This window comes from Emydura macquarii, unplaced genomic scaffold (genome assembly GCF_026122565.2).
Source record: "Emydura macquarii macquarii isolate MOO-44397 ecotype Brisbane River unplaced genomic scaffold, CSIRO-AGI_Emac_v2 contig_2369, whole genome shotgun sequence".
In the NCBI taxonomy this organism is placed as follows: domain Eukaryota; kingdom Metazoa; phylum Chordata; order Testudines; family Chelidae; genus Emydura; species Emydura macquarii.
In genome coordinates this window covers 3,520,187-3,544,620 of record NW_027132506.1, presented here as the reverse complement: position 1 = coordinate 3,544,620, position 24,434 = coordinate 3,520,187, and the positions used below count along the sequence as shown (strand labels likewise).

The 24,434-nt window shown below is 46.3% G+C and overlaps 1 protein-coding gene across 1 annotated transcript in view; it reads right to left on the bottom strand.

The window, feature by feature from the left end:
• Positions 1–24,434, bottom strand: part of FANCD2 (FA complementation group D2) — a 130,839-nt gene that overhangs the window by 87,054 nt on the left and 19,351 nt on the right. Inside the window, exons 10-18 of the mRNA XM_067561262.1 lie at positions 20,634–20,721; positions 19,053–19,157; positions 17,934–18,034; positions 17,221–17,329; positions 15,919–15,954; positions 10,247–10,390; positions 9,365–9,499; positions 7,249–7,380; positions 3,667–3,774 (exon numbers count right to left, since the gene is read on the bottom strand). Coding sequence (XP_067417363.1) covers positions 3,667–3,774; positions 7,249–7,380; positions 9,365–9,499; positions 10,247–10,390; positions 15,919–15,954; positions 17,221–17,329; positions 17,934–18,034; positions 19,053–19,157; positions 20,634–20,721 — 958 coding nt within the window. The remainder of the gene's footprint in view (positions 1–3,666; positions 3,775–7,248; positions 7,381–9,364; positions 9,500–10,246; positions 10,391–15,918; positions 15,955–17,220; positions 17,330–17,933; positions 18,035–19,052; positions 19,158–20,633; positions 20,722–24,434) is intronic.

Sequence of the window (24,434 nt, the reverse complement as noted above, 5' to 3'; positions counted from 1 at the left end):
TAGAAGTGGGATAACCAATTCACAAAAACAGGAAAAATCAGATCCATGCATTGTCCTGGTACGTCGTCCCTGAACATCCCATCAAAAGGCCTGCTTAGACCCCACTGATTGTCTTGGGGAGCAGGCCCAGGGGCAGACAAGGACTAGGATGGAGGCCTCCTCTTTTAGCATCTACTCCTTCCCCTACTGTAATCTTGCCTCGACTGTAGCAGATAAAAGCAGCCCACCGGTATCGGAGAGTGGACACCAGTGCTGCGACATCATGGCCAGCTTGCCTTTTGACGGCAACTGGGGTCTCAGTGCTGCGGGGGCTCTTCTCTCCAGTGCTGCCACTGACAGCTCCCGAATGGCGGCCGTGGCGGTACCGGGAGTGACAACAACTCCCTCACTGCCTCAAAACGTCTCCAACGTGGATGGTAGCCCTAGGGTAGTCGAACACCGATGGCTCTCTCAGTAGAGAGTCCAAAGGTGCCAGACTCAATGGTGCCCTTCCTGGGGACGGAGTCAATGGTTCCGTTCACACCGCTGGTGTCTCCGAGTGGCCTAGCACAAGTCACACTCTGCCAGTATCTCTATGCCTGGCAGACCTTGGGGTTGGGAATCGCCCCCAGTCAGTTTCCTCTGCTTCTTTCTCAGCACGATGCCAAGAGTCCATGCCAGAGTGGTCTTCCTCGGTGCCAGGCATGACTGTCAATGCCGGGAGTGCAGAGACATAGAAGCAGAGTCCTTCCTCGGTACCAGAGAAGATGAACGGCACTTCTTACTGAAGCCAAAGTGCTCAGTGCCAGGTCAGCGTGACTCGGCTCTGAGCGGGGGGCAAAGCATTGCCTCCATAAGGCAGAACTTGAGTGAGTTTCAGTTGGCCTGGCCAGTTGAGCATACCCCAACTTCCTAATGTCATAACTTGCATCTAAAAGGTGTCATGTAAGATATCAATAGAAAGTTAATATCCTACTGATCATTGATATTATTGGCTGGTGTACGTACAGAAGATAAATTCAAAATTATAAGGAGTTATGTTATGAAAGTGTGCCAGCCAGGCAGGGCTGAAGTCAGACACAGGAATGTAGTTCTGCCACCTTGAAGTTATTTCCAAGTTACATTAAGAGACAATGGGAATGCAATTTACATAGAAGGTAAACAGGGCCAACAAGCCAACAAGGGGAGGAGATAACCACTCAGCATCACGGCAGGGAGAGGAGATTGTAGGAACAGATCAAGTTGCATTTTAGGAAACACCAACGGCGGGTGAGTCCCTTGCCCTCTTGCATTGGGTTGCTTTTAGAGTCACAGCCACAGCCACAGCATGTGTTCTTCGAGTGCTTGCTCATGTCCATCCAATGTAGCTGTGTGCTCGCCCCAGCGTGCCTCCAGAAAGTTTTCCCCCAGTGGTATCTGTCGGGTCAGCTCTGGTGCTCCATGAAGTCACGCCCCTATAGTGTCGATATAAATGGCCTCTTGGCTCAGTTCCTTCTTACTGACCATGACGGTTGCTGGAACTGCTGTTCATCCTTGCGTTTTCCCACAAGTACCTCTCTCAGTGAACTTTGCTTATTTACTGTACATAGTTCTTTTTGTAGTGCTTAAGTTCAGTTAGTTCATAACTTAGTTAGTTAGCGGACTCCGCTAAGAAGGGTTACCAGAACCGGGGTATGCCTCGATCCCTGGGGTTTAAGCCATGTGTTAAGCTGATGCTGGTTAGTGACTCGCATTCGAGCTGCCTCATGTGTCTGGGGGAGGCCCACGTGCAGGAGTGTTACAGATTCTGCAGGGGTTTCAGGCCCAGAACTAAGAAGGACAGAGACACCGGAAAAAACCAGCATGAAACATCCTTCACCAGGAGACTCTATGTCTACCTCACAGCTTGAATGAACTTTACTTTGGGGGTATCCTTCATAAGAATCGATTTCAAAGGTCCACTAGACTATAAAAGAGAGGGGCAAAGAACCCCAAGTAATCTTTCACCTAAGATGACAAAGAAACTGAACACTTTGGATCTTGTGGGAGATCCTAATCAGACGGGTGGTCAGCCATCTTGCAGGAAGGTAGATTAGTTTTTTTTGTTTGTTTTTTTTTAACCATCTTGAACAAAGACTTTGGCTTATTGAGTTAAGTTTTAGCCACTAGAAAGTGTTTTTCACTTTTATTTGCTTGTAATCATTACTAACACTATCCTTTATACGTTAACTCACTTAAAATCCTATCTCATTTTGTCAAGAAACTTGTTTTACTTTTAATCTAAACTGACCCAGTGCTGTGTCTGAATTGAAGTGATTGTTTACTCCAGTTAAAGTGATAAGTTGCGCACATTTTGTCACTTTAGAAGTGCAAACAAATTTTGTTATTTCTCTGAGAGTTCCAGAAGAGGGTTGGATACTTTAGGGAAGACTGTTTTGGGGAATTCAAGACAAGGAGTGTATTGGAATCACCCCTGCATAAGATAACTCTCTGACCGAAAATAGAATGGGGCTGTTGTGTTGTAGGCTGGCTGCTGGAATCAGAACTACCTAACACACAAACACTCATTGGATGTATGTCTTTAAGCTGTCGGTCTTGGTGGTGAGCCAAAGCAGCAGAGCATTCAAAGCACACAGAGTACAGGGCAGGCTGTGACCCGGAATTTGACAGTGACCTCCTTTCCCATTGAGATACTGGCCACAAACCCACAGTTAAAGATGCAACCAATGTTCCAAAATTAGACTCATTTTGTCCTTTGCTCTAGTTATTTGGCTGAAGGAGCTATTAGTCCGTATTTTTCTGTGATTAATGAAAATGAGTAGAAGAATAATTTTTATTTGCAGGATATGTACTGTTTCTAAGGCCGGCTCTCACAACTTCCACTTTTAACAATGAAATAAATGGTCTCAAGATTTTTTGGCTACTTTTGCCTGACCATTGCCTCATTGACAGGTTTGAAAATTCAGATCTATGTGTTTGACACACTGTTGATACACAGTAATGACTTGTTCCCTGGGATGCTGTATAATAAACTGGAAGTCAATTCAGACATAAAATGTATTTGGTAACACATACATTTGTCCTCTAGAGTTTTAGATGTCAAATTACAGATAACAAAGCGCTGAAGTCTAACACTTCACAACAGCGATGCATCAGAGACAACCCTCCTTTGAGGAGGAGAACTCTTCGGGGGCAGAGTCTCTGTTGTTTCTGTCTTGCAAACTTTAAGTGGCCTGTTGGAGAGAAGTTTCCCCGCTGCAGACCTGCTGGGGTGCAGTAGTTGAGCTATGTTTCCTGAAGGATTCCTGTGGTGTGTAGAAGCAAAGGTCTGCTGCTGTGCCCCTCAAGATGTGTGCAGGAAGGGAGTGTCTCTCCAATGGAGCTAATCAGGTGTGCAGTTGCAGCAGGCAGTTCCTCCTATGTGGAAGAGAAATGAGCTCCACAGAAGAAAAGAGTCTGGAACAGGAAAAGAGCTCACAGCCATCAAACATTACGGGGTAAAAGGAGGGTGAAGGGAGGGAATTTTAAAATTAAAAGGTACTGTACAGCAGAAATCCCCACATGCAGGAGGGCTGCATCGGTTGCACCACTCTGGGCCTGCTGCTGCTGTCTCCACACCACACAAGCTCTGCAAACTAGCACAGCAAGAAGAAAGACTGGGGACTTGCTTCCTTCCTGCCCCCATTGTCTCTCTCCCCCTCCACTTACCTGAATATAGCTGTCCTCCTGCCTCTGGCTGAATGCCAACTCGCCAAGAATGTAGAAGAGTTTCCGGATTTGCTGTGGATTTAGTTTCTCCGTATAGTCTAAAATGTTCTGTAACAGAAAAGTGTCAAAGTAGCCACAACATCCTGAAGGACCCTTCTCAGACTCCAAACAGCACATCTGATTGTCAGTGACAAGGGAGCTAATTTACTTTTCTCTTTTGCACATACTCAGGAGAAAGCTACCACTGTGCATTCAAATTAAGGAAGCATCCAGGCACATATGTCACCTCTGGGCTGCGTTACTGCAATTCCCTATGACTGAGGCTGAAAGGGAAAACATGCAAAATGTAACTGCCCACTTCCTCCATGTCTTAGGTCACCAAGAGCATGTTAAATCTGTGCTCCAGTCCTTCCACTGACTTCCAGTCTGCTTCCATTCCACAGATCTTTAAGGCTTTGGTCCTAGTTTTCAAAGCAGGTCCCAAGTGCATTACTGATCATGGTGGGATGGAGAATAACACAGAAAATGATATAATGCCATTCTATAAATCCATGGTGTGTTCAGCACTGGACACCCCATCTCTGAAAGGATATTGCACAACTCAGAGAAGGTAACAAGAATGAACAAGTGCCTCAAGAAATTCTCCTACGAAGGCAGATTGAAAAGACTGGGATTATTACCCTAGAGAGGGAATAGATAAAAAGGTAGATGACAACAGCCTATAAAATAATGGTCTAGAGAAGGAAGATCAGGAGCAGCTGTTTGCTCCTTGTTCTTGTTATGAGGGGGTGAGTTCAATGACACTGAAAGGTGCCAAATTCAAAACCAATAACAGGTGATTCAGCTGTTGGATCTTGACAAAATTAATATTCTGGTAGTGATGCCCACAGCTAAGGTTGCCTAATGCTTTCCGTTACAAGCCTCTGTTTCCAGTTGCTTATAACTTTGCCAAATTGTGACCATTTAGTCTGGAATTTTCTACACCTGGTCTCTGCCTCAGGCTACTTTTTTTCCTTTATGAAAACGGTTGTTTCCCAGAACAAGGCTAGTTTTCCCATTACTTCATAATATTCCTAACGTTAATATTTTTATCCAGCGATTTCTCTGAAAAGCAACAGCACATCCATGGTTTGGAGCAGGAACTTGGAGTTTGCAGGGGATGATATTGAGGTTAAGGAGGGCTGTCCGCATGACATGTATCAAATTATAAACCTACGTGCCATTTGCACATGCTCAGTAGAGCTTCTTAGAGGACTTTTGCTAAAAATCTCTAAACATTCTATCTGTGTTGATCCTGCTCCATCCCCCTAGAGATTCCTATGTGCCAAACAGGCTAAGCATCCTCCACTTCTACAGAGCTCTCCACATGCCTATTGCACATAATATGCTCCCAAGACTCCACTGAGCCACGAATAGTTTAGGCATAAAGCTGGGGCTCTGGATGGGTTGGGATGCACTGCTGTTGCTACCCCGCAGTGTGGCCTAGGGGAGCGTGCACGGCGTTGGTATTCAAGCGGAGACCATGAATTTAGTTTCAGCTTTTCCACTGACTAGTGTTATTCCTGTACACGTCAGAGCCCTTATTACTGAGCAAACCCTAGCAGCCCTAGCTCAGGAGGAAGGCAGGTATCTCTTCCCTCCATTTAATGAGGGGGTAAGCGAGGGGTTGCACAAGGTGATTCGTGGCAGAGCTGGGAACAGAACACAGGTCGCTAACATGGCAGAGCCAAGCCTCATCCATTCAGCCACACATCAGACAGAATGTGCCAAATCGATATGCTTTGCAATGCTGTCTATAACCACTAGACCATACTCCCCTCCAGAGCCAAGAATAGACTCCAGCATTCCCAATGTTCCCCTGCTGTCTAGCAAAAAATTATGCAAGTTACTTGCAAAGGGTGCACTGCATTCCCCCAATGATCGGTCCGTAGAGTGGTATTAGGCTGTTATCCTCTGAGTCTAGCAGTTCTTCCTTAGCTGGAATGATAGAGGTCTCTGCTGTGGGCACAAAGGTCCTCTGTTCCAGCCCACCTGACAGCACATGCAAGGATCAATATGGTTCCCCATGAAGGAATTTCTGATTTTTTTTCATTTTGCTTTTTAAAAATCCTAGCAGGTTGCATACAAAAACCCTACATTAAAAGAAAATTATAATTGCAAAATCAAGCACTCACAGTAAGGAAATACTGGATTTAAGATGGCCTATGCAACTTTAATTTGGTTGTCCTGTGTGTATGCCCCATTCAGTGTACAGGATGGGCAGTGGTTCTCTCCTTGGCTCTGCTACAGACTGTGATGTTGGCTAAAACTATCATAATGCATATGCACAAAGAAACAGAATTATGATTGCAAGGGAAAACTTTTTTCTGGCACTTTCTAACTTTTGAGAGCTGGACTTCATAATCTTAGTGATCTTTACCAACTTTTTTTTAAAATGCAATTTCTTTGTTTTTTTAAAAAACAAATTGAAAAAACAGAAATTTATCACGAGGAATCATATGGATCCCACACCTTGGGTTATCACCGGATCATGAGACCCACAGCGCAGACCTGTATCACTTGTACTAACGGAGTAGCTAGGAGCAGGTGTTATCCTCGGTGTGGCTAAGGCACTAGAGGGAGAGGAGACACACACTTTGCCAGTGGGTCTCTCAGATATTTGCCAGAAAGCAGAGGAATCTAGAGACTCAGGACTCTTGGGTTCAATTCCAAGTTCTAGATGGGAATGTGCTCCGGTGGTTATAGATCCTTCTGCCCCTGCACTCCCCCCTCCACCAGCTTGTCTTTGTCTCTCCACCTATCTCCAGTTCCTGCACCCACTCCATATCCTGTTCCAGGCTCCTACCTCTTCCTCCCACTCCCCTGTTCTCCCTAGCTCCCATCCCCACCCTGAAACAGCAGTAGGTCAAAGCACAGGGAACTTTTAGTGTGCAGCAGCGGGGACTATAGAGAGTGCATGGCATTGTAGATTTACACCTCTCACGAGATGGCTGGCACCTGTGATTAAAACAGGTCCACTTCCCCTGTGCTAGAGCAGGTGCTACCAGTTGAGCTAATTAGGGGTGCAAGGGCTGCACCTGGGCCATAAAGGGTCAGAGTGTGTTCCAGTGAGGCAGGGCTGGAAGGGGAACTGCAGACAGAAGTTGCAGGCAGAGAGGGTATCCTGAGGACCGGAGTTGGGGCTGGGTAACAAGACCCAGCTGAAAATTTTCTTTTCCCATTGGGAGAAGGCAAAGGTGGCAAGTCAGAGACTCGGAGAGCAGGAAGGAGCAGTACCTCAGGGAGGAGAGGCTGTGCCCAGCTTAAGGCTGGCTGGAAGACTTTTATGTATTTGTTTTTGGTACTTTGTGTTAACAAACAACAGACCCCAAGGAGGGCTATAATTGGATGAGAATGACGGTGTGGCGTTCTTAAGGGGCTCTGAAAAAGAGGAAACAAAGGAAGGGTGCAGTAGAGTGACCTCTGGCCACGAAGGGGTGCCCAGGAGGCAGCCTACCCTGTTACAACACCCCAGCTTGCCACACACTAACTTATCCTATAGACAAGCGCTCAGTATGGCCCATTCCCAAGCAGATACACTACCTTCACAAAGGATGCATAGCGCATCAATGACGAGGTATGCAGAGTCACCAGGTCCGTGAGCACATCCAGAGAAATGTCCACTTCCACATCATTGCCACCGCAAATATGAGTTACCAAGGCACTCACCACTTCCTGAAGAAAAACCCCACCAGAAATCAAGAGTGAAAAGCAAATAGAAAAAGATCTGTTCTGTACTAGAAGACCCTTGGGACAACAACAAAGTATATGATACACCATATAGGATGACAATCAAATAACAAGCCCATCATAGATTAAAGGAAAGGACTAAGGGATCCATGCATGATCTCAGATGCGAATTCACCTCTTTTGCCTTGGGCTAGTACAGCTTTAATATTACGAATTACTCCATCCTCTGGGATTGCTGCCATGACTATGCAGTTGCATATAGTTCCCATCTGCCGCATCCTACTCATCCCTAGCCTGATGCTCCATCTCTGTCCCAAGAGGCTCCATCACAAGAATACTTGGCATGTCTTGTATAACCCTTTTCATCTCCAAAGTACGATACAAAGAGTAGCTAATTCATCCTCCTCAGTGCTACCCACAGAGTTCAATTCTTAGCCCTCTGATTTCATATCTACTTTCTCTTTCGACCATCCTAACCTGTCCTTTGCAGTACTCTACTGTACATTTCTTTCCACACCTGTATTTCTGCCAATCTTGAACAAGAAAATCTGTGGCTTTGTCTTGGATTTGTTCACATGAAGTAAATGTGAACTAGAAAGTCATCTCTATATATAACTGTATCTCTTCTAATCCTTTGTCAGTTCAGAGCCCATCTAATGCCCTCAGCCTTGGCTTTATTCTTTAGCCTGATCTCCAGTACTCCCAAAGTCTTTGGCTCTGTACGTTTTCCTTCTGCATTCATGCTTGCACTGCCGTGGCTTCCTGATCCCATCTTTCCAGATTCTGATACCTGTAGAATGCTGCTCATCATGTGAAAGTAGATCACTTCACTGACGTCTCATCATTTCCAGATGTAGTAGAGAAAGAGAGAGCCTGGAGCACTGGGCCTGGTGCAAGATCTGAGGCCTGAACCAGAGTCAGGCCATGTATTAAATCAGATGCTTACAAGCTCACTATCCAATACATGAACTTGACAAAGTTGTTACTAGCGTACTAGGCACTAGATATTTATGTAAATATATTCCAGCTAGTACAAGATAAGATGGTTTGACAAAATAATGAATCAGGAGCAAGGGGAGGTGACAAATAGATGTAAGGTGGTGTGTAAATTATTTGCCTGTCTATAAATGTCAGTGTACTTCACCTTAACCGTTTGTGTGGCCTAGAGGACAGCAGAGACTCCTGCTCCTGACTGAGCACTCCTTGCCACTGGGCACTCACATATTAATGTACCTGTAACCACGGAGCCAGGGCACTAGGACTGTGCCTTGAGGGCAATAACCCTGGCTGAGTGCCTCTGTCACCAAACTATGCCTACGGTCTTTATGAGTAACATTGAGGTCTGCTGAATTAGCAGGCTGTCTTATCTGCTGTTCATATTGATAACATTGGGGCTCCAAGGACAGAAGCACTGGACAGCCTGAACAGCATTACCGAGGCAATGACATTCCAGCCTTCAGCACTTATCACCCCCAGACACAGTTCAAAATTGACTTCCTTGATTCACAAACCCTCTATGGACCTACTCCAGTTGCTGTCCTGGACCTTCTCTCTAGCAGCTCCTCTGTCTGCTCACCCTACTTGATTAAGTGCTGGTCTCCTCTATTGCGCTTCTTAAAGTCTGGCACTACTAATGGTAGAGTTATTTCCTTTGCAGCTCCTGCCATCTTAAACAGCTCCCGACTCACCATCTCAGTTCATATAAACTGAAAGCACGGATATTCTCCCCCACTCACAGCTCAGTTTCTTTCTCCATTTATTATTTAACTTTGTATCTGCACTATTGAGTTTGTATAGCATTTTAGGAAGCAGTTTGAATGAAAGATATTACACAAAACAAAGTGGCAATGTACTGTGCCTCCTGTGAAGAGGATTCTTTGGTCCCCAGGTTTTTTTAATGTCACTAATTTGAGCTACAGATCTGTCAGAACTCAGGTTTAACGGAGTAAAAGTACATTTCAAAATATACCTGCTGGCAGTAAGAGTCAAAGACTTCAAATGCTTGCTTATACATGCAGCTGCCAAAAGAGACAACACATGGATCTGGAGAGTGCAGAAAGGTCTGAGCCAGTGACAGGGTTGATGGGAAAAAGTCTTTGATAACCTGAAATATAGACATCATGATAGAGACATGAGATCCCCACAGTTACTATTTGCTTTCAGAGCTTCCATCTCTCATTTTATGCATTACAATGTCAGGAGCACTACTCTTTACTCTCAAGATCCCCAGTTATTTAGCAGATGATCCCCTGGCCTCTTTGACTCTCCCATCTCACTAGACATGGGCTGATGACAGAGCAGATTCCCACTTGGATTTGTGCTCACGATAGGCCTGCTGTGCTTGCAAACAATGGAGAACTTGTCTACACAAGGGCTTTTTTGCAGCAGCGGAGTACAGCTGCATGATGCAAACTCCTCATGCAGACATGCTGCACCTGTGTAAAATGGGGCCTGAACTGGGTGACTCATGCAAGTCAGTTTACAACAGTCTACAGTCAGGTTTACACTGGTCCAGCTAAACCAGTAACTAAAAACCCCAGGGAGACAAACACTCAGTCTTCATGCCCTGTTTTAAGTTGTAGACAGACACTGTCTGTCCCCATTCATGGTCTCTTCTCCTTGTAACTACAGGCCTATGCTACAGGGCAGAGTAGGGCTTTTGTTCTTCTCCAGCAAATCTTGGGAACTCCAGAGGAAGGTCAAAGTGATCCATGAGACAAGCTCTGGGAGTGGGTCTTTGTTTCTAACCCAGTAAAGAGCTGAATCGCAACCTGCCAGATCCCAGGAAGTGGAAGGGAAAAAGGGGAATGGCTCCCAGAGTGCAGATTCTCAAAGTAGCACCAGTACCCACCAGCGAGTGATTTCGGAAGGCGCTCTGCAGCAGCTGCTCTGACACACAACCCAGTTGAATCTTGTTCCTCAGCACTCTCTCAGTTTGCTTCCTGCTCTTGGTGGTTGTAGTATGGATTAGCAGCAGAACTATCAGGTCCAGAACCTTTCACAGAGGAAATAATCATTAATCATATAGTCATTATGCAGTGGAACAGAACATTTCTTACTGATATTTGCTTTCTGCAAGCAGTGTCTCCCACAGTTCTCAGTTGCTCTCCCCTCTCTGCAGCTCAAGGAGGCGATCAACATTTTGGCACCACACAATCTGGCTATGCCCCCTCTGTTCCCGCTTGCTGCCAAATGAGTTAGTCCTAAACTGTTACAGTTGCATAATAATCATTAACAAATATTCCAGAGATAACGAAATAACTCCGTACACGAGAGCAAGGATTGCTTTAAGTCTTAGACACACACTGTCCTATGGTATCAATTCCACTTAACATCTGACCTTTGACTCATGCACCAGCCATCCAGGGTGGGTAGAATTGTGGGAGACACTGCTAGAAGAAAGGAAATGATCATTAAGAAATCTTCCATTCTGCAGCCCTGCATCTCCCACGATTCTGGATGTCTGGGAAGTAATGAGCAGTGAACAGATATAGGGAGGGTTATGAAACAAAAGTTCAGTAGGAAAGAAGTACCTGCCTCTTTATGAGCTCACTCAAAAGCCTGCAGCACCAGCCTGCCAAAAGAAGCCTCTGAAGAAGACAGAAGGTCCACGCTATCATGCTTAATGAAGGTGTTAGCTGTAGACCAAGCGGTCACTTTGAAAATTTCTGAATTGAACTCACTTGCTCTTTCCACCCATGAGACTGCTAAGGATCTCATAGAGTGTGCCCTGATCCCTTCTGGGGCAGGAAACACTGAGAATTTGTAGGCTTCCACAATATATTGTCTAATCCACGTAGCAACGGAGGAATTGGAAGCTCTGAGTTTGGCGGATGTGACAGCTACTAAGAAACAAGCCTTAATGGATAAATAAAAAGCTAACACTGAAGTCAGAGGCTCAAAAGGGATGGCTGGCAGAGCCCTCAAAGTAGCAGTAGGTCCCACATCGGGAAGACCGCCTGACTGCCGGTCTGGCTAATCAGACTGCTAAAAGGAATCTGGCTACCTGTGGATGGTCTGCCAGGGGGCCCAAGGATCCTACAAACAGCACCCTATTAAGAGCAGACCACCTGACAGGTCCTGTTTCTGCCTGCTTGGGGAAAGTCCAGAATGGCTGGAATTCCTGCATTTCTGGGATTTGCACTGTGCTCTTGGTACCAGTTGTAGAATCTGGACCAGAGAGAGCGGTATGCTTTTAGGATTGATACTCTCCTGGATGAAAGCAATAACTGAATGACTCTGGAAGATGGATCCAGACCTAGCGTTTCCCTCACAATAACCAGGCTGTTAGTTGAAGCTGTTTTGGGTCTGGATGAAGAACAGGACCGTCAAAAGGATGCCCCGTCTCCACAAAAGCTGGAGTGGGAGTTCCACTTTCAGCACTACCAGATCTGAGAACCAAGGCCTCCTTGGCCAATGAGGAGTGATAAGAATTACCTTCACCTGCTCTTGTTTTAGTCTCTGGACCACCTTCCCCAGCAGCAGAAAAGATGAAAACACATCAAGTAGGCCCTACGGCCAACGGTGCGATAAGGCATCTGCCCCCACGACTCTGGGGTCTGCTTCGCTTGTGAAAAATTTTGGCCTCTTTGCATTTGTCTGATTCACAAAGAGGTCCGTTGAAGGGAGGCTGAACATCTGAATGGGGAGTCCTGACTCAGGCACCACTCGGAGGTGTTGGCCCTGCGCTTGGTGAGACAGTCTGCCTTTTGGTGGTTCAGGGTCCATTTGATGTGGATCACTCTGAGGAAAAGGTGGAACTGTTCCACTCACCTCATTATTTCCATTGCTCCCACATGTAGGGCTGGACTCTTTGTTCCCCTCGGTTGTTTAAATATGCAAACATAGTGGAATTTCTGATTGAATCAGGGCTGGAACCTTCACAGAGCTAGCTTGACAGCTCAGCTCTAGGAGGTTTATGCTGTCAGCCTTTTCCTCCTGGCTCCAGAGGCCCTGGGCTGTTTGGATCTCCAAGTGAGCTCCCCAGTCCTCCAGGCTGGCGTTGGTTGCAACATCTAAAGGATCTGGAAGGCAGATGGCCTGCCTTTGTGGGCATTGTCATGGGCTGACCACCACTGTATGGAGTTAAATACCTGTGCTGGAACCTGCACTTGATCCTTCATGTGTCCCAGGGAGTGGTCCCACACCTTCAGTACGAAGGCTTGAAGACGTCCGATGAGCGACTGTGCTTGGGGAGTGATCCCTATGCACGGCCCCAGGTGTCCCAGCAGTTAGTACACAGCATAGGGCTGTGTGAGGTCTGCTGCAGCTCTGGACCAAGATAATACGTTTCTGCATTTTCTGAAACCTTTCTAATGGTGGGTAGATCTTTGCTACCCAGGTGGGTTATTTTGGGCTGGAACCAGAGAACTTTTTTTTGGCATTCATGATGAAGCCGTGCGCTTGGAGGGGATTCAACATCTGAGATGTGGTCCTGTGCACTGCTGACTGCGAGGGAGTTCTGATCGGGATCTTGGCCAGAAAAGGGCACAGGTGAGTTCCCTGCAGCCTGGGTCTGGCTATTTTCACCACCACCATCGTAGTAAAATCCTGGGGGCCCAGGACAGGCCAAAGGGGAGCGTTCAGTACTGATAACATTTCCTGCCATAGCTGAACCTCAAAGTCTGCGGTGGCACAGTCGGGTGGGGATATGGAGAAACGTGTCTGCTAGATGTACTGAAGTCAAGAAGTCCCGCTGGGCAGGGAGGACACCATGCAGGCCAAGGTCTCCATTCGAAACATCATTTTCTTCATCCACTTGTTAAGCCTTTTGAGGTTGAGAATGGCTCTGATACCACCGTGGGCTTCTGCACCATGAAGGAGTAGAACCCAGAGACCCTTATTCTGAAGGATCACTCTCCATCACTCCCACATCCAGAGATTAGATATTTCGTTCTGGATCAAATTGTGTCTCCGGGTTGTTGAAACACAGTGACTGGACGAAGAATGGATGGCATGGAGCCTGCAGTTTTAGGGAATATCCCTGGTTCACTATCTCCCAAATTAACTTGTCTGTGGTTGAAGAAACTCATTCCTTTAGGAAATGGGAAATTCTGCCCCCTCGCTTCACGCCTGGGCAGAGGTCTAGGTGACCTTTGTTGTAAAGTGGACTTTAGGGGGGCTGAGTCCCCTCTGGACTTTCCCCTGGACTTTGATTCCACTGTTTTCACTGTGGGAACCTGTTGTCCCGTTGCTGGTACCTCTGTAATAACAAGCAGCGTCTCTGTCTGAAGGCCAGTGTATATTCTATAGAGAGCAGATAGTGGGGAAAGGAGAGACTGTTTCGATTTTGTTGCATTGTCTGCCACCACGTTATCTAGCTTTCCTCCAAAAAGGAGGGAGCCTGGAAACCTGGCCAAGCACAGACCTGCTGAGAGTGAGTAGCCACCTTCCAGGATCGGAGCCTAGGTGGCGCCTAGCTAGTTAGCTGGAAGCCCTGGCTGGGACTGAGAACCTCATTGCATCCACAGAGGCGTCAGCTACAAATGCTGTTGCTAGGGAGATGTTGGTAAAATGGACCCAAAGTCAGGGTGATGATCTCTGTCCTTAAGGGTTTCGACATCTTCCAGCCAGGAAAGAGATGCTCTTGCAAAGCAGGTTGCCGCTGCCAGTGTCACTCGGAGGCTGGCAGAGGAGGCTTTAAAATCTTCTTTGAGAATGGCTCCATCTTCCTGTCTGTGGGGTCCTTAGGGTAGATCTGCCCTTCTGGGGGGATACCTGTATCCCTGAGGAGAGACGCGACAGCACTGCCAGCCCTTGGTATCTCAGCAATAGAGCCCTTTGGTTCTTGAACGTTATAGAGCCTGAGGCGCTCTTATTAACGTGCCTGCCCTGACCTGGCTTATTCCACTCATCCCTAATCACTTCCTGGAAGGAGGAATGAAGGAGCATCACTGCCACAGGGGAGGATCTTGAGGGACAAAATTTGCTGTGAGGCTCACGCTCAGCGACCTGCTGAGGCTGGGTTTGAATCGTGCAGATAACCTGGCTGCACATAGATTGACACTTCTCAAGGGGAAACGTCTTTGCTGAATTTCCCCCGGCTTGTTCGGAGTAAGAGCCAGGCAGCTCGTCTTCCGCACTGGAGGAGGGGGGGAGGAAGAGGAGTCGGCGCTCCAGGATTTTTTGTGCCTTTTCTTTCCTCTTTTAGTTTTTTTTTTTTAATCTTTTTTTGCACACTTTGGGAGCACAGAAGCTCTGCTGCGGCTTTGGGGAGACCGTTGTCCTCCTTAGGGCCTGAAGCCCTCTCGAGAGGTCTGCCTATGACTCCTCCCCCACTGGGTCTCAATTCCCCCTGGGGTGGGGGAAACTCATCAGCACCCATCTGGACATCTTGGGAGGGAGGGGGGCTGATTAGAAGCCCTGCTTCTTTCCCCAGGTGCTCAGGACTCACTTTATGACTTGCGGGGGGATGGAGGCGGGTGGGAGTGGTGAGGAAACTCATGGCCCTGCAATCCTCCCCTCTTAGTTCTGTAAAGGCCCCAGCAACCTATCCCCTGAGCTGAATGGCCAGGGTCTGCCTTGCTTCTGGAGCCTCTCCCTGTTCTGCACTGGAGTTCCTGGTCCATTTTCCCCTCATTGGAGCCATGGCTGCCTTGGTGGGTAGAGACCCCACCTGCCTGTCTGACTCGTAGCCCCAGGACCTAACAGAATTAGGGACAGACGGCTGGGTGCAGGCTGGGCACAACACAAATCGTCTGCCAAGCCTGGGAAGGCTGCCTCACAAATCAAGCACTGCTTGGATTGGACCCAGGGCTTTCTTGGCTGCTCTGCCGTGCCTATAAGGGGCAGAGGAGCCGGCAGGAAGACATTGCAGCGGAGGCTCAGGGAGGGTTAAAACCCTGAGGGGTTAGCCACCAGGGAGGAGGAGAAATGCCCAGGAGGGAGAACACTGCTCCCCACTGCCCAAAAACTAGGCAGAAAAGTTAAAATAGACGGAATAAGGGCAGGAGCAAAAGGAACTGCCACTGCTGATGCTGCAGAGGCAGATAACCTGGCAGCAAGTGGGAACAGGGAATGTGACCAGAGCGTGCGGTGCCAAAATGCTGCTGCGGCTCGGTGAGCTGCAGAGAGAGAGAGCAGCGCGGACACCCAGGATTGTGGGAGACACTCAGCTGCAGAAACACTAAGCAAAATAAAGACTAAAAAGAACCATCCATTTTCCATCAGATTTACAGAGAAGTTAGGGGCTCAAAAAGCCACTAAACTGACTGATCAGACACTAGTAGCACAGGTCCAGGTGGAGTTGGATTCAGAATGGCCATCTCTCACATGACTTTCAGAAGGGCTGGGATGCAGGGATGGGCAGGGCCTGAATGAATATTCAGATTAAACACAATTCAGAGCAAACCCAGTTAAAATCATGGGGAGAACAAATGCACGGAGCTCTCCTGATCACTGGCAGGTCCTGATCTCCATAGCAAAATCTCCAATCCTGCTGCTGTGGAGGAAGCAAGTGCCCTTGCTACTGTGTGTCCAAGAGAGAAGCTCACACAGCACAGGAAGAGTCAAGAGAGGCATTACCTTATGGTCAGACACAGAGACGGTGTTTTCAATAGCCTAAGAAGGAAATAAATAAACAAACTGTTACAACAGCGTAGAATAATGCACTTCAAAACCCACACATCCTACACAATGGAAATGACCAGATTAGTCAGGTTGATACTACAGAAATATTGCACCTGTCAGTTTCTCTTCTCTGCAAACCCAACAATCCAGGATACTGGATTGCATTAAATACTGCAAAGTCTGGAGGCAGTTCCCTCTCCCCACCAGGAATTTTTCCAAAGCAAGAAAAATGCTTCACTGAGGAACAGAGCAATTCCCTTAAAAAAATAAAATTAAATTCTAGCCACCACACCATGTAAAACTTGATCCAGTGAGGGGGGCTCAGATGGGTGGGTACACAATTTTGGGGAAAAGAAACTTCCAGATAAACAGAACGTTCCTTGCTTTCTCAAAGTGTGTCTAACACTCTGGTATGTCTGGGTGCAGGCAGCAGAAAGTATCCTATGTACAGGGAAGGGAAAGAAGGCATGTGAGCTGGCAGCACCGTATGTTTTCCTCAATTTTTTTCTATGGCTTTTCAGTTTTTCCCTCTTTCTTGCACATGCCCTGAGTAGCATCTCCACCTGCATCTAAACATCTTACATCACAGGATGTCTGACTTCATCCAGTTACTCTCGTAAGACCTGCTTTCTTTCCCTCTACCCCGATATCCTCCCATGTGAATAAATGTGCAAACTTACAGTTTGACTCTTAAACAACTTCAGCCTTTGAAAAAAGAACCAAGATCCTGAATAATAAACTAAGAATTTGGAACAAGAAACGAAGTACTGCCTCGTAGTTTATATCCCAGCCCACAGACCATCATTAAAAATGGAATTTTGCCCCCTCTGTAGGATCAGTCCCTGCTGGACACTTAACATGTTACAAACATCAGTTACCAAACTAATCCTTAAGAAGACGAGCAATGTTATTAACCCCACTTTACAGATAAGCAGACTGAGGCCCAGATAAGTTAAAGCCCAAATTTACAAAAAAGTGATGACTTAAAAACATGCTCTTGGGCATCACCTGTGCCTCAGGTCCTTGCTTTGTAGAACGAGGTTTATACCATTTACCCACAGTCTTGAGAGCACTTTGAGATCTGCAGCTGAAAAGTGCAAAGCATCAGTACCTCAGAAAAAGATTAGTATCACTTCTTAAGGGATACAGGTGTAACACTAGATAGTTTTGTGAAACCATATTTGCAAGTGAAAAAATCTGCAGTTAACATTCTAATTACATTAAAAACCAGAAAAGCCCTAGAAAGCATGATCTGACCTTAATCCAAGCTTCAGAAATGCCTTTCTGAAATCTCACAGCCAACTTTATCACATCAAAAAGGAGCTTGACACAGTTCTGGCTACTGCTCACTTGGCTTGTGGAGGAACTGCAAACAACCAGAGAGGGACAGAATTGCTCTTCTGTTACATCAGTCTTGTCATAACAGGTACAGGTCAACTCAGTGCTAAGAAGAGCAACTGTAGCACCACGTACTAGAAGGGAGGCGATGGCAGGGATGGAGTGAAAGCAACGCTGGCTGAAATCCCAATAAAGGCATGGCAGCTAGGAAGAGATAGGTGCAGCAGCAGCAGTACCAGCCAGGGATCATGTGGGGACAGGGAGATAGGGATGAGGTGGTAATGGTGCTAGTCCTGGGTGCAAATGCCAGCCAGAGTGACAGGGGATGAAATCGCAACAGCACAAGCCAGAATGGATGTTCCAGCACAGCTGCTGGGCTGTGGGGCTGGATGGAAGAGAGACTGCAGTACCATCATGGAGGGTGCCATCTGGACAGGATATGGCAGCAGACACAGGAATGTGGTTGCAGTGACACTGGCTGCCTAAAGATGCCAGCATCCATCAGAGATAGCACACTGGGCAAATGATGCTAGTGCATGTAACTAAATCTAACTGAGAAGTCTCAGAAATTAGAGTCAAAATCCTTTCCCAGGCAAAAGCCAAGAGGAATCATGCAGACGTAATGCAAATACCTCGTTTGCGGCTGGTTTTTGAGCTTGCTCTGGGAAGACCGTATCTGCAGAGGTAAAATGCATGACGACAAATCCAAGTTCTTGCGAAGGGCAGAAATCACCTGCAGAACAGTCATTTTTAACAGACAGTTACATTTCTTAGAGCATTTGAACAAAGCAAGGTGACATTTGAGGGAGAGAAGGGAAAGATGGAGGAAAAATAAAGACAACTCTGTAGAATCCCCGAAGACAATATTACAGACCATAATACACTGGTCCTTTGAGAAAAAGCGGGATGGGGGAATAGGAGAGAATAGGGTCCAGGTGACCCTGTTCCAAATAGTCTCAATCAAATGATGATCCTGGGGAGAATAGACGACTGCTTCTTTAAGGACCCACAGCCAAGAGCCATGTAGTGTGGAGTGGGGCGAGGCTCGCTTCTCTTCCAGTCAATCATCCTACCAACCAATCAAGACAAAAACAATGGGGGGGGGGGCCCACAAAAAGTTCCCTGTTCTCACCATGAAAGGGGAAAATAGAGAGGGACTGTTTGCCAGGGACCATCAGCCCCAGGAGGGAAAGGGTGACCTGCCACAGTCCCTTAAAAACAACCCTCCTGAACAACACTGGGAGGAAGGACTTTTGCTATCAAGGTTTTCTTTGAGGTAATTTTATTTTGAAAGACTTTTGCAGCCAGCCTAGCGGAAGCTGAACCAGGGAAATTTAAAGGGCCTGCTGCAAAAGAGACAGAGAGAGGGGAACAGGGCGATAAGTCCACCACAGAGCAATTCCATGGAAAGGCCCTTTAAAGAAAACTCCTGTCATTTTCTGCAAAGCATATTCTAAAAATAAATGATAACTAAGGGGCTTGAGAGATACCCAGAGCACAGGAGGGGCTCACAATCCTCATGCTTCAGGACACAAGTGAATCAGCAATGGGGGTCTGGAATAAATAATAAACCCCATAAGAAATGTAACAATGTGGAGTGCTATCAGAGTATTTCACCTTCTCCCGAAGCATCAGGCCAAGCCCGACACTGGACTACATTGCCCATTGGTTTATTCCAGCATGGCCATTCCTATGTTCCTAAAGAACACTCGTTTGTACACCACCTCTTTGTGACAGAGTAAATATTGTACCTCTACTGCATCCACGGCTTTGATGTTATGGAGAATGAATTTGATTACTACAGGCAAATCTTCCAGTTTTACAGCAGGCACGATGATCATGGCAGACTGCCGCACCTAAAGGGAAGAGCAATATTGTGTCATCTGTAAGACTGGGGCAGCACAAGGGAGATGTAAAGTTTTTTTTACAGAGTACTAGCACACCTCTGGGGCCATGTAATCCATGAAATAATCTTTAATACACTCAAACAAACGACCTGCATTGTGCTCATAAACAACCTAAATGAGAACATGGCAACATCTGCAGATGATGAAAAATCATTACCAAGGGTTGAGGAAGATTTATTACCATTGACAATTTTTAAATAAAAATTGGATGTTTTTCCGAAAGATAAACTCTAGGAATTATTCTGAGGAAGTTCCATGGCCTGTGTTACACAGGAGGTCAGGTGAGATGATCACTATGGCCCCTTCTGGCCTTGGAATCTATGAATCTAAGAAAAATTATTTAGGATAGGCAAGACTGGAGAAGACGGCGAGGAACTTCACAGAGAGTTGGGCAACACCACCATGATAAGCTAGGGGAATGAGCAACACGATTACAAATGAAATTCGGTGTTTACAAGTACAAAGTAACGCACATTGGAAGGGATATTCTGAACACTCATCTGTTGCTGGATTCTAAATTAACGAGAGCCATTCAAGAAAAGAGACTTCAGAATTCTTGTGGATAGCTCAACGAAAACCACTGATCAATGTGCAGTGATGGTCAATAAAACAAACAAAATGTTTGGATGCAAAGGAAGGGGCTGGAGAATATGGAATATTATATAAGTCGATGGGATGCTCTGACCTAGAATACTGGATTCTATTCTAACCAGCACACATCAAAACATAAATAGCAGAAATAACAAAGGTTTCGGAGATAGGCAACAGAAATTATCAGAAGCTGAAGCATATGAAAACATCCTGAAAAGACTGGGAGTGTTTAGTTCAGAGGGGAGATGATAGAGCTACACAAAATAATGAATTGTCTGAAGATGATAAATTGTGTGCTCCTATTAAACATGTCTCATAATACAAGATCAAGGGGACAGTCAATTAAATTGAAAGGCAACAAATTTAAGATGGATAATAGAATTTTTTCTTTAAATAATCTGTGGAACTCATTGTCACAATAATATCACTGAGGCCAAGAGTTTAATAGGATTCAAAGGATTAGAAATGTATATGCATAATGAGATCAGCCACTTACAATAGGCGGAGTAAAATCAAGGGAAATAAGACAGTATGTTTCAGGGCATAAACGGCTGCCAACTGACAGTATTCGGATGGCACACACTCTATGAACACCTCATTACATTACAGCCAGAAAAACTCAGACAAGTCATTGCTTTGACTTAGTTCACTGCTTTCTCTCAAAAACAATTTTCCATAACAGACTTATAGATTCAAATGGCATTCCTGCCACCTTTCCCACTTCGGCTGGCACAGAAAGACTTTAAAATCTCAAAGGAGTTGGTTTTAACACAACACTCAGAATGATCAGAGCAGCTCTAATATTACACTTCTATTTGACAGAGAATCTCTTACCTCAGCCAAAAGTCCTGCATCAAGATCCAAACTGGAAAGAGCATCCAGGATCGGAACAGTTAAGCGCGTGTCCTGTTTTAGCAACTGGCTGATACACAAGAAAAAGATTGCAGACAAATAAGAGTGTTTTATAAAGCGGAATTATGCAATAATAAAATTTCTACAGTTTCTCTGCTCACTCCAGAATCTCTGAAACAGTGGAAAATATATGCCACAGACACTATAGAAAAGGCCTACTCTGGAAAAGATGGCTTCTCTCTGAACACAATGAATTTGGGATCCCTATAATTGAAGTGGACTTGAAGAGGAGTAAAGGTTACTATTTTTCATTGTTATTTTGGGCAGGACTGGGAGCAATGTTTATCATTTTCCAGGATGAGCCTCAGTTTTCAAGTGGAGCAAGGACTTGATATTTGCCATGGGCTGATCCTGGGGTCAGTGAGGTGTGTTTTACCACCCCTATAAAAATCCATCCAGATTTGGCCAAATTATAAAGCTCTGAAAATCACCCATTTGTACATGCTTGGTAGAGATTTGTTAAGGGCTTTGCTCTTAACATTTCTGAACAGTCCCTGTTACAGAGCATGCTCTGGTCCTATTGTCCTTCCACATGCCCCTGTCACGCTCCCAGGCCCAGCCTCCTACATCATAGGCCCAGAGTTAGAGCTCCAGGCCTGGTCTACACTTAAAATCTTGGTTGACATAGCTACATCGTACAGGGGTGTGAAAAATTCACACTCCTGAGCAAAATAGCTACGTTGACCTAACCCCCAGTGTAAATGCCACTAGGTCGACAGAAGAACGCTTTAGGGAAGCAGTGTTCCTACACAGACAGAAAAGCTTCTTCTGTCAGTGCAGGCTGTGCCTACGCGAGAAGGCTATGAATAGCTGTGTCAGTTGGTATAGGCCCCATAGCGTAGACATGGCCCCAGACACGACACAAGCACAGCAGCGGCATTTTCCCCTTTGGCCTGGGGGAAAGTGTGTGGAGCAGGGAGCCACATTCCACAGACTGGTGTTAATAATGTTTTGAATTTCACAGCCTGTTATACAGGCGGGAGGACTTGCCCAATAAGTACAGTCAGAGGCAGGCAAGTATTGTTAGCCATATTTCACTGAGTGGCTGCACAAGGTAATTTGTGGCAGAGCTAGGAACTGAACCTTGCCTCTAACCCGACATCAGACAGAACGCACCACATCCATGCACTTAGCCCTGCTGTCTGTCACCAACAAGCTTGCTGCCCTCCAAAGCCAGAAAAAGACTTCAGAAATCTTGATCTCAACATTACTCTGCTGTCCTGTGGACAGACCATTATGTAAGATACTATGTAACTTGCAAACTGCTTCTTGTGTTCCCACCGGTGATTGGCCCACATAAGTGTGAACAGTATTAGGCCATTACCATCTATTCACTTAGCTCAAGTGGTAAAAATCTGTGCTGTGGTGCTGAAGGTTCATGGGTCAAAATCTGCTGATGACCCAAGTAGGGTCAGTATGGATCCACGTGATGGAATTTCTGGTTTTTCAGGTTATTTTTAAAAAACATTCATGAAATTACATACAAAAAGCCACCCAGCACTAAAAGTATGTCAAGGTTACTCAGCCAAGCAGTCCAAAGTTGCCTATGCCACCTTAATTCTGCCTCCTTGTACATACACATTATTACATGATCTTTAATTATTAGGAGGAAGTCTTTTTATTGACATAGCATGTCTCCATTGTGCTAGGCACTCTCCAGAGTAAAAGTCAGTCATTGCCCCCAAAAACATACAGTCTAAGGTCACGCTTATACTAGGGAAAAGGTGCATGTTTAACGTGTTTTAACTAGCACATTAATTACCATGTGTTGGTACAACCTGTCCCAGTCCTCTCTTCTGGACAGTCACCAGTCTGCTGTAAGAGACCCAGTCATGAGCCCCATGTGCTTCTAAGCCTGCTGGGTCAGGGCAGAGTCTAGTCACAGTTTCTGGGTCTCTAGAGCACACTCCCAGGCACAGACCTCTTGTCTGAGCCCTTCCTTAGGTCATGGGATGACTCAATCCAACTGCCCTCATCCCCAAAACCAGTGCCTCAGACCTCCAAGCCCTGCAATTGCTTTGACATGCACCCCCAGAGTTCCACCTAACTGCTGGCACATTGGCTTCTAGTTTAATCAGTTCAAGAACATGTCAGGAAAAACAGGACCACAGATTTAGCCAAGGAACTTTTTAACCACAGCCCCTTTACTCTTAGAAAGCATCAAAGTGTTATAGATCTTTCAAAACAACAGTGCCCTAACACACACCCTCCCCTTAGTCTGATCTCAACACTTCTGAGAGTCTAAGGTCTTGCCAGTGTTTCAGGTGAGGCAGAGCCCCTCCTCCTGCTCTCTCTCTCTCCAGCCCATTCTGCTGACATGTTGCAGTGGATGGCCCACCTTCACAGAGAGCCCCACCAAATATAGTCTCTAACTACTTCTGACATGTGCTCCAGCCCGTTCCCCCTGTCAGGTGTCTATGTAGACAGACCATTGTTCCACGTGGATGGGCGAGTATTTAAGACACAATCAGAGTTAATGGCCCTAGACTGCTCTGTGATCATTTCTCAGTCATAGCTGTGGGACTGGGTAGAACCCTTCTCCATTCTCCTTCCTTTCCCTCCCTTCTCCTCACCCACCTCCCGCTATTCTGTGCAAACTGACTGGCTGAGGGGGGAGAGCCACTCCAAAACAAGGACACAGAATTAACTATGGACCATCCGGGCCGAGATGTACACGGGTGCAGAGCATGAAGTAGGAGTTGCTCAGAGGAGAGCCAGCTGCTGCACTGGTGCTTGCAAAATGGGGACTTTAACAAATGCACAGCCTGGAGACAACAGGACTGCTAAGATAACACAGCAAGACCCAGCAGTGTGAGCTCACAGCACACACCAGTATCAGAGCGCACAGATAGGTTGGATTGGTAGGGGACAGACAGTCCGGGCATGTGTCTAGCCAGGCATGGGTGTGCTGTATCGGGGCAAGGGAATCTGTGTAACTTCTCCCAGAGAGCCTGACCACGGTCTACTCCTGGCTTTGCCTGGGTTAGAAAAAATGTTGTTCTATTGTTAACCATGGTGCTTGATATAACTCTAATCCCACAACAGGGAGGATTGGTGTTTGTGCAGAGACATGTGGCTTGGACCTGGGAACCCTTCCCCCCCCCCCCCCAGGACACAGGCCTTGTCTACACTAGCACTTATGCCAACAAAACTTCTGTCTCAGACTTTAAGGTCAGAAGGGACCATTATGATTATCTAGTCTGATCTCCTGCACAACGCAGGCCACAGAACTTCACCCATCCACTCCTATTATAGACCCCGAACCTATGACTGAATTATTGAAGTCCTCAAATCATGGTTTAAAGACTTCAAGGTACAAAGAATCCACCAGCAAGCGACCAGTGCCCCATGCTGCAGAGGAAGGTGACATACGTTTTGCTGGCACAAGCGCTTGTGTGGACAGCATCATGTTGGAGGGAGACACTTTCCTGCCAACATAGCTACTGCCTCTCATTTAGATTGTTTTATTACCTCTCTCCTGCCAACATAACGCGACTACACAAGCACTCTTAGAGTGGCACAGCTGTGCTGCTGTAAGTTTTCAGTGTAGACTAGTCCTTAGTCACTCAAAGAGAGCACACCCTTCTTGGGCAAGGCAGTGTCTCGGACACAGCATAATAAAGGCTAGATATATGCTCAGCCCCTACAACAAAATGGACGTCCTATACCAAAATGGAAGATACAAAACAAAATGGAGTTCACAATTTGATAAAGACATATCTC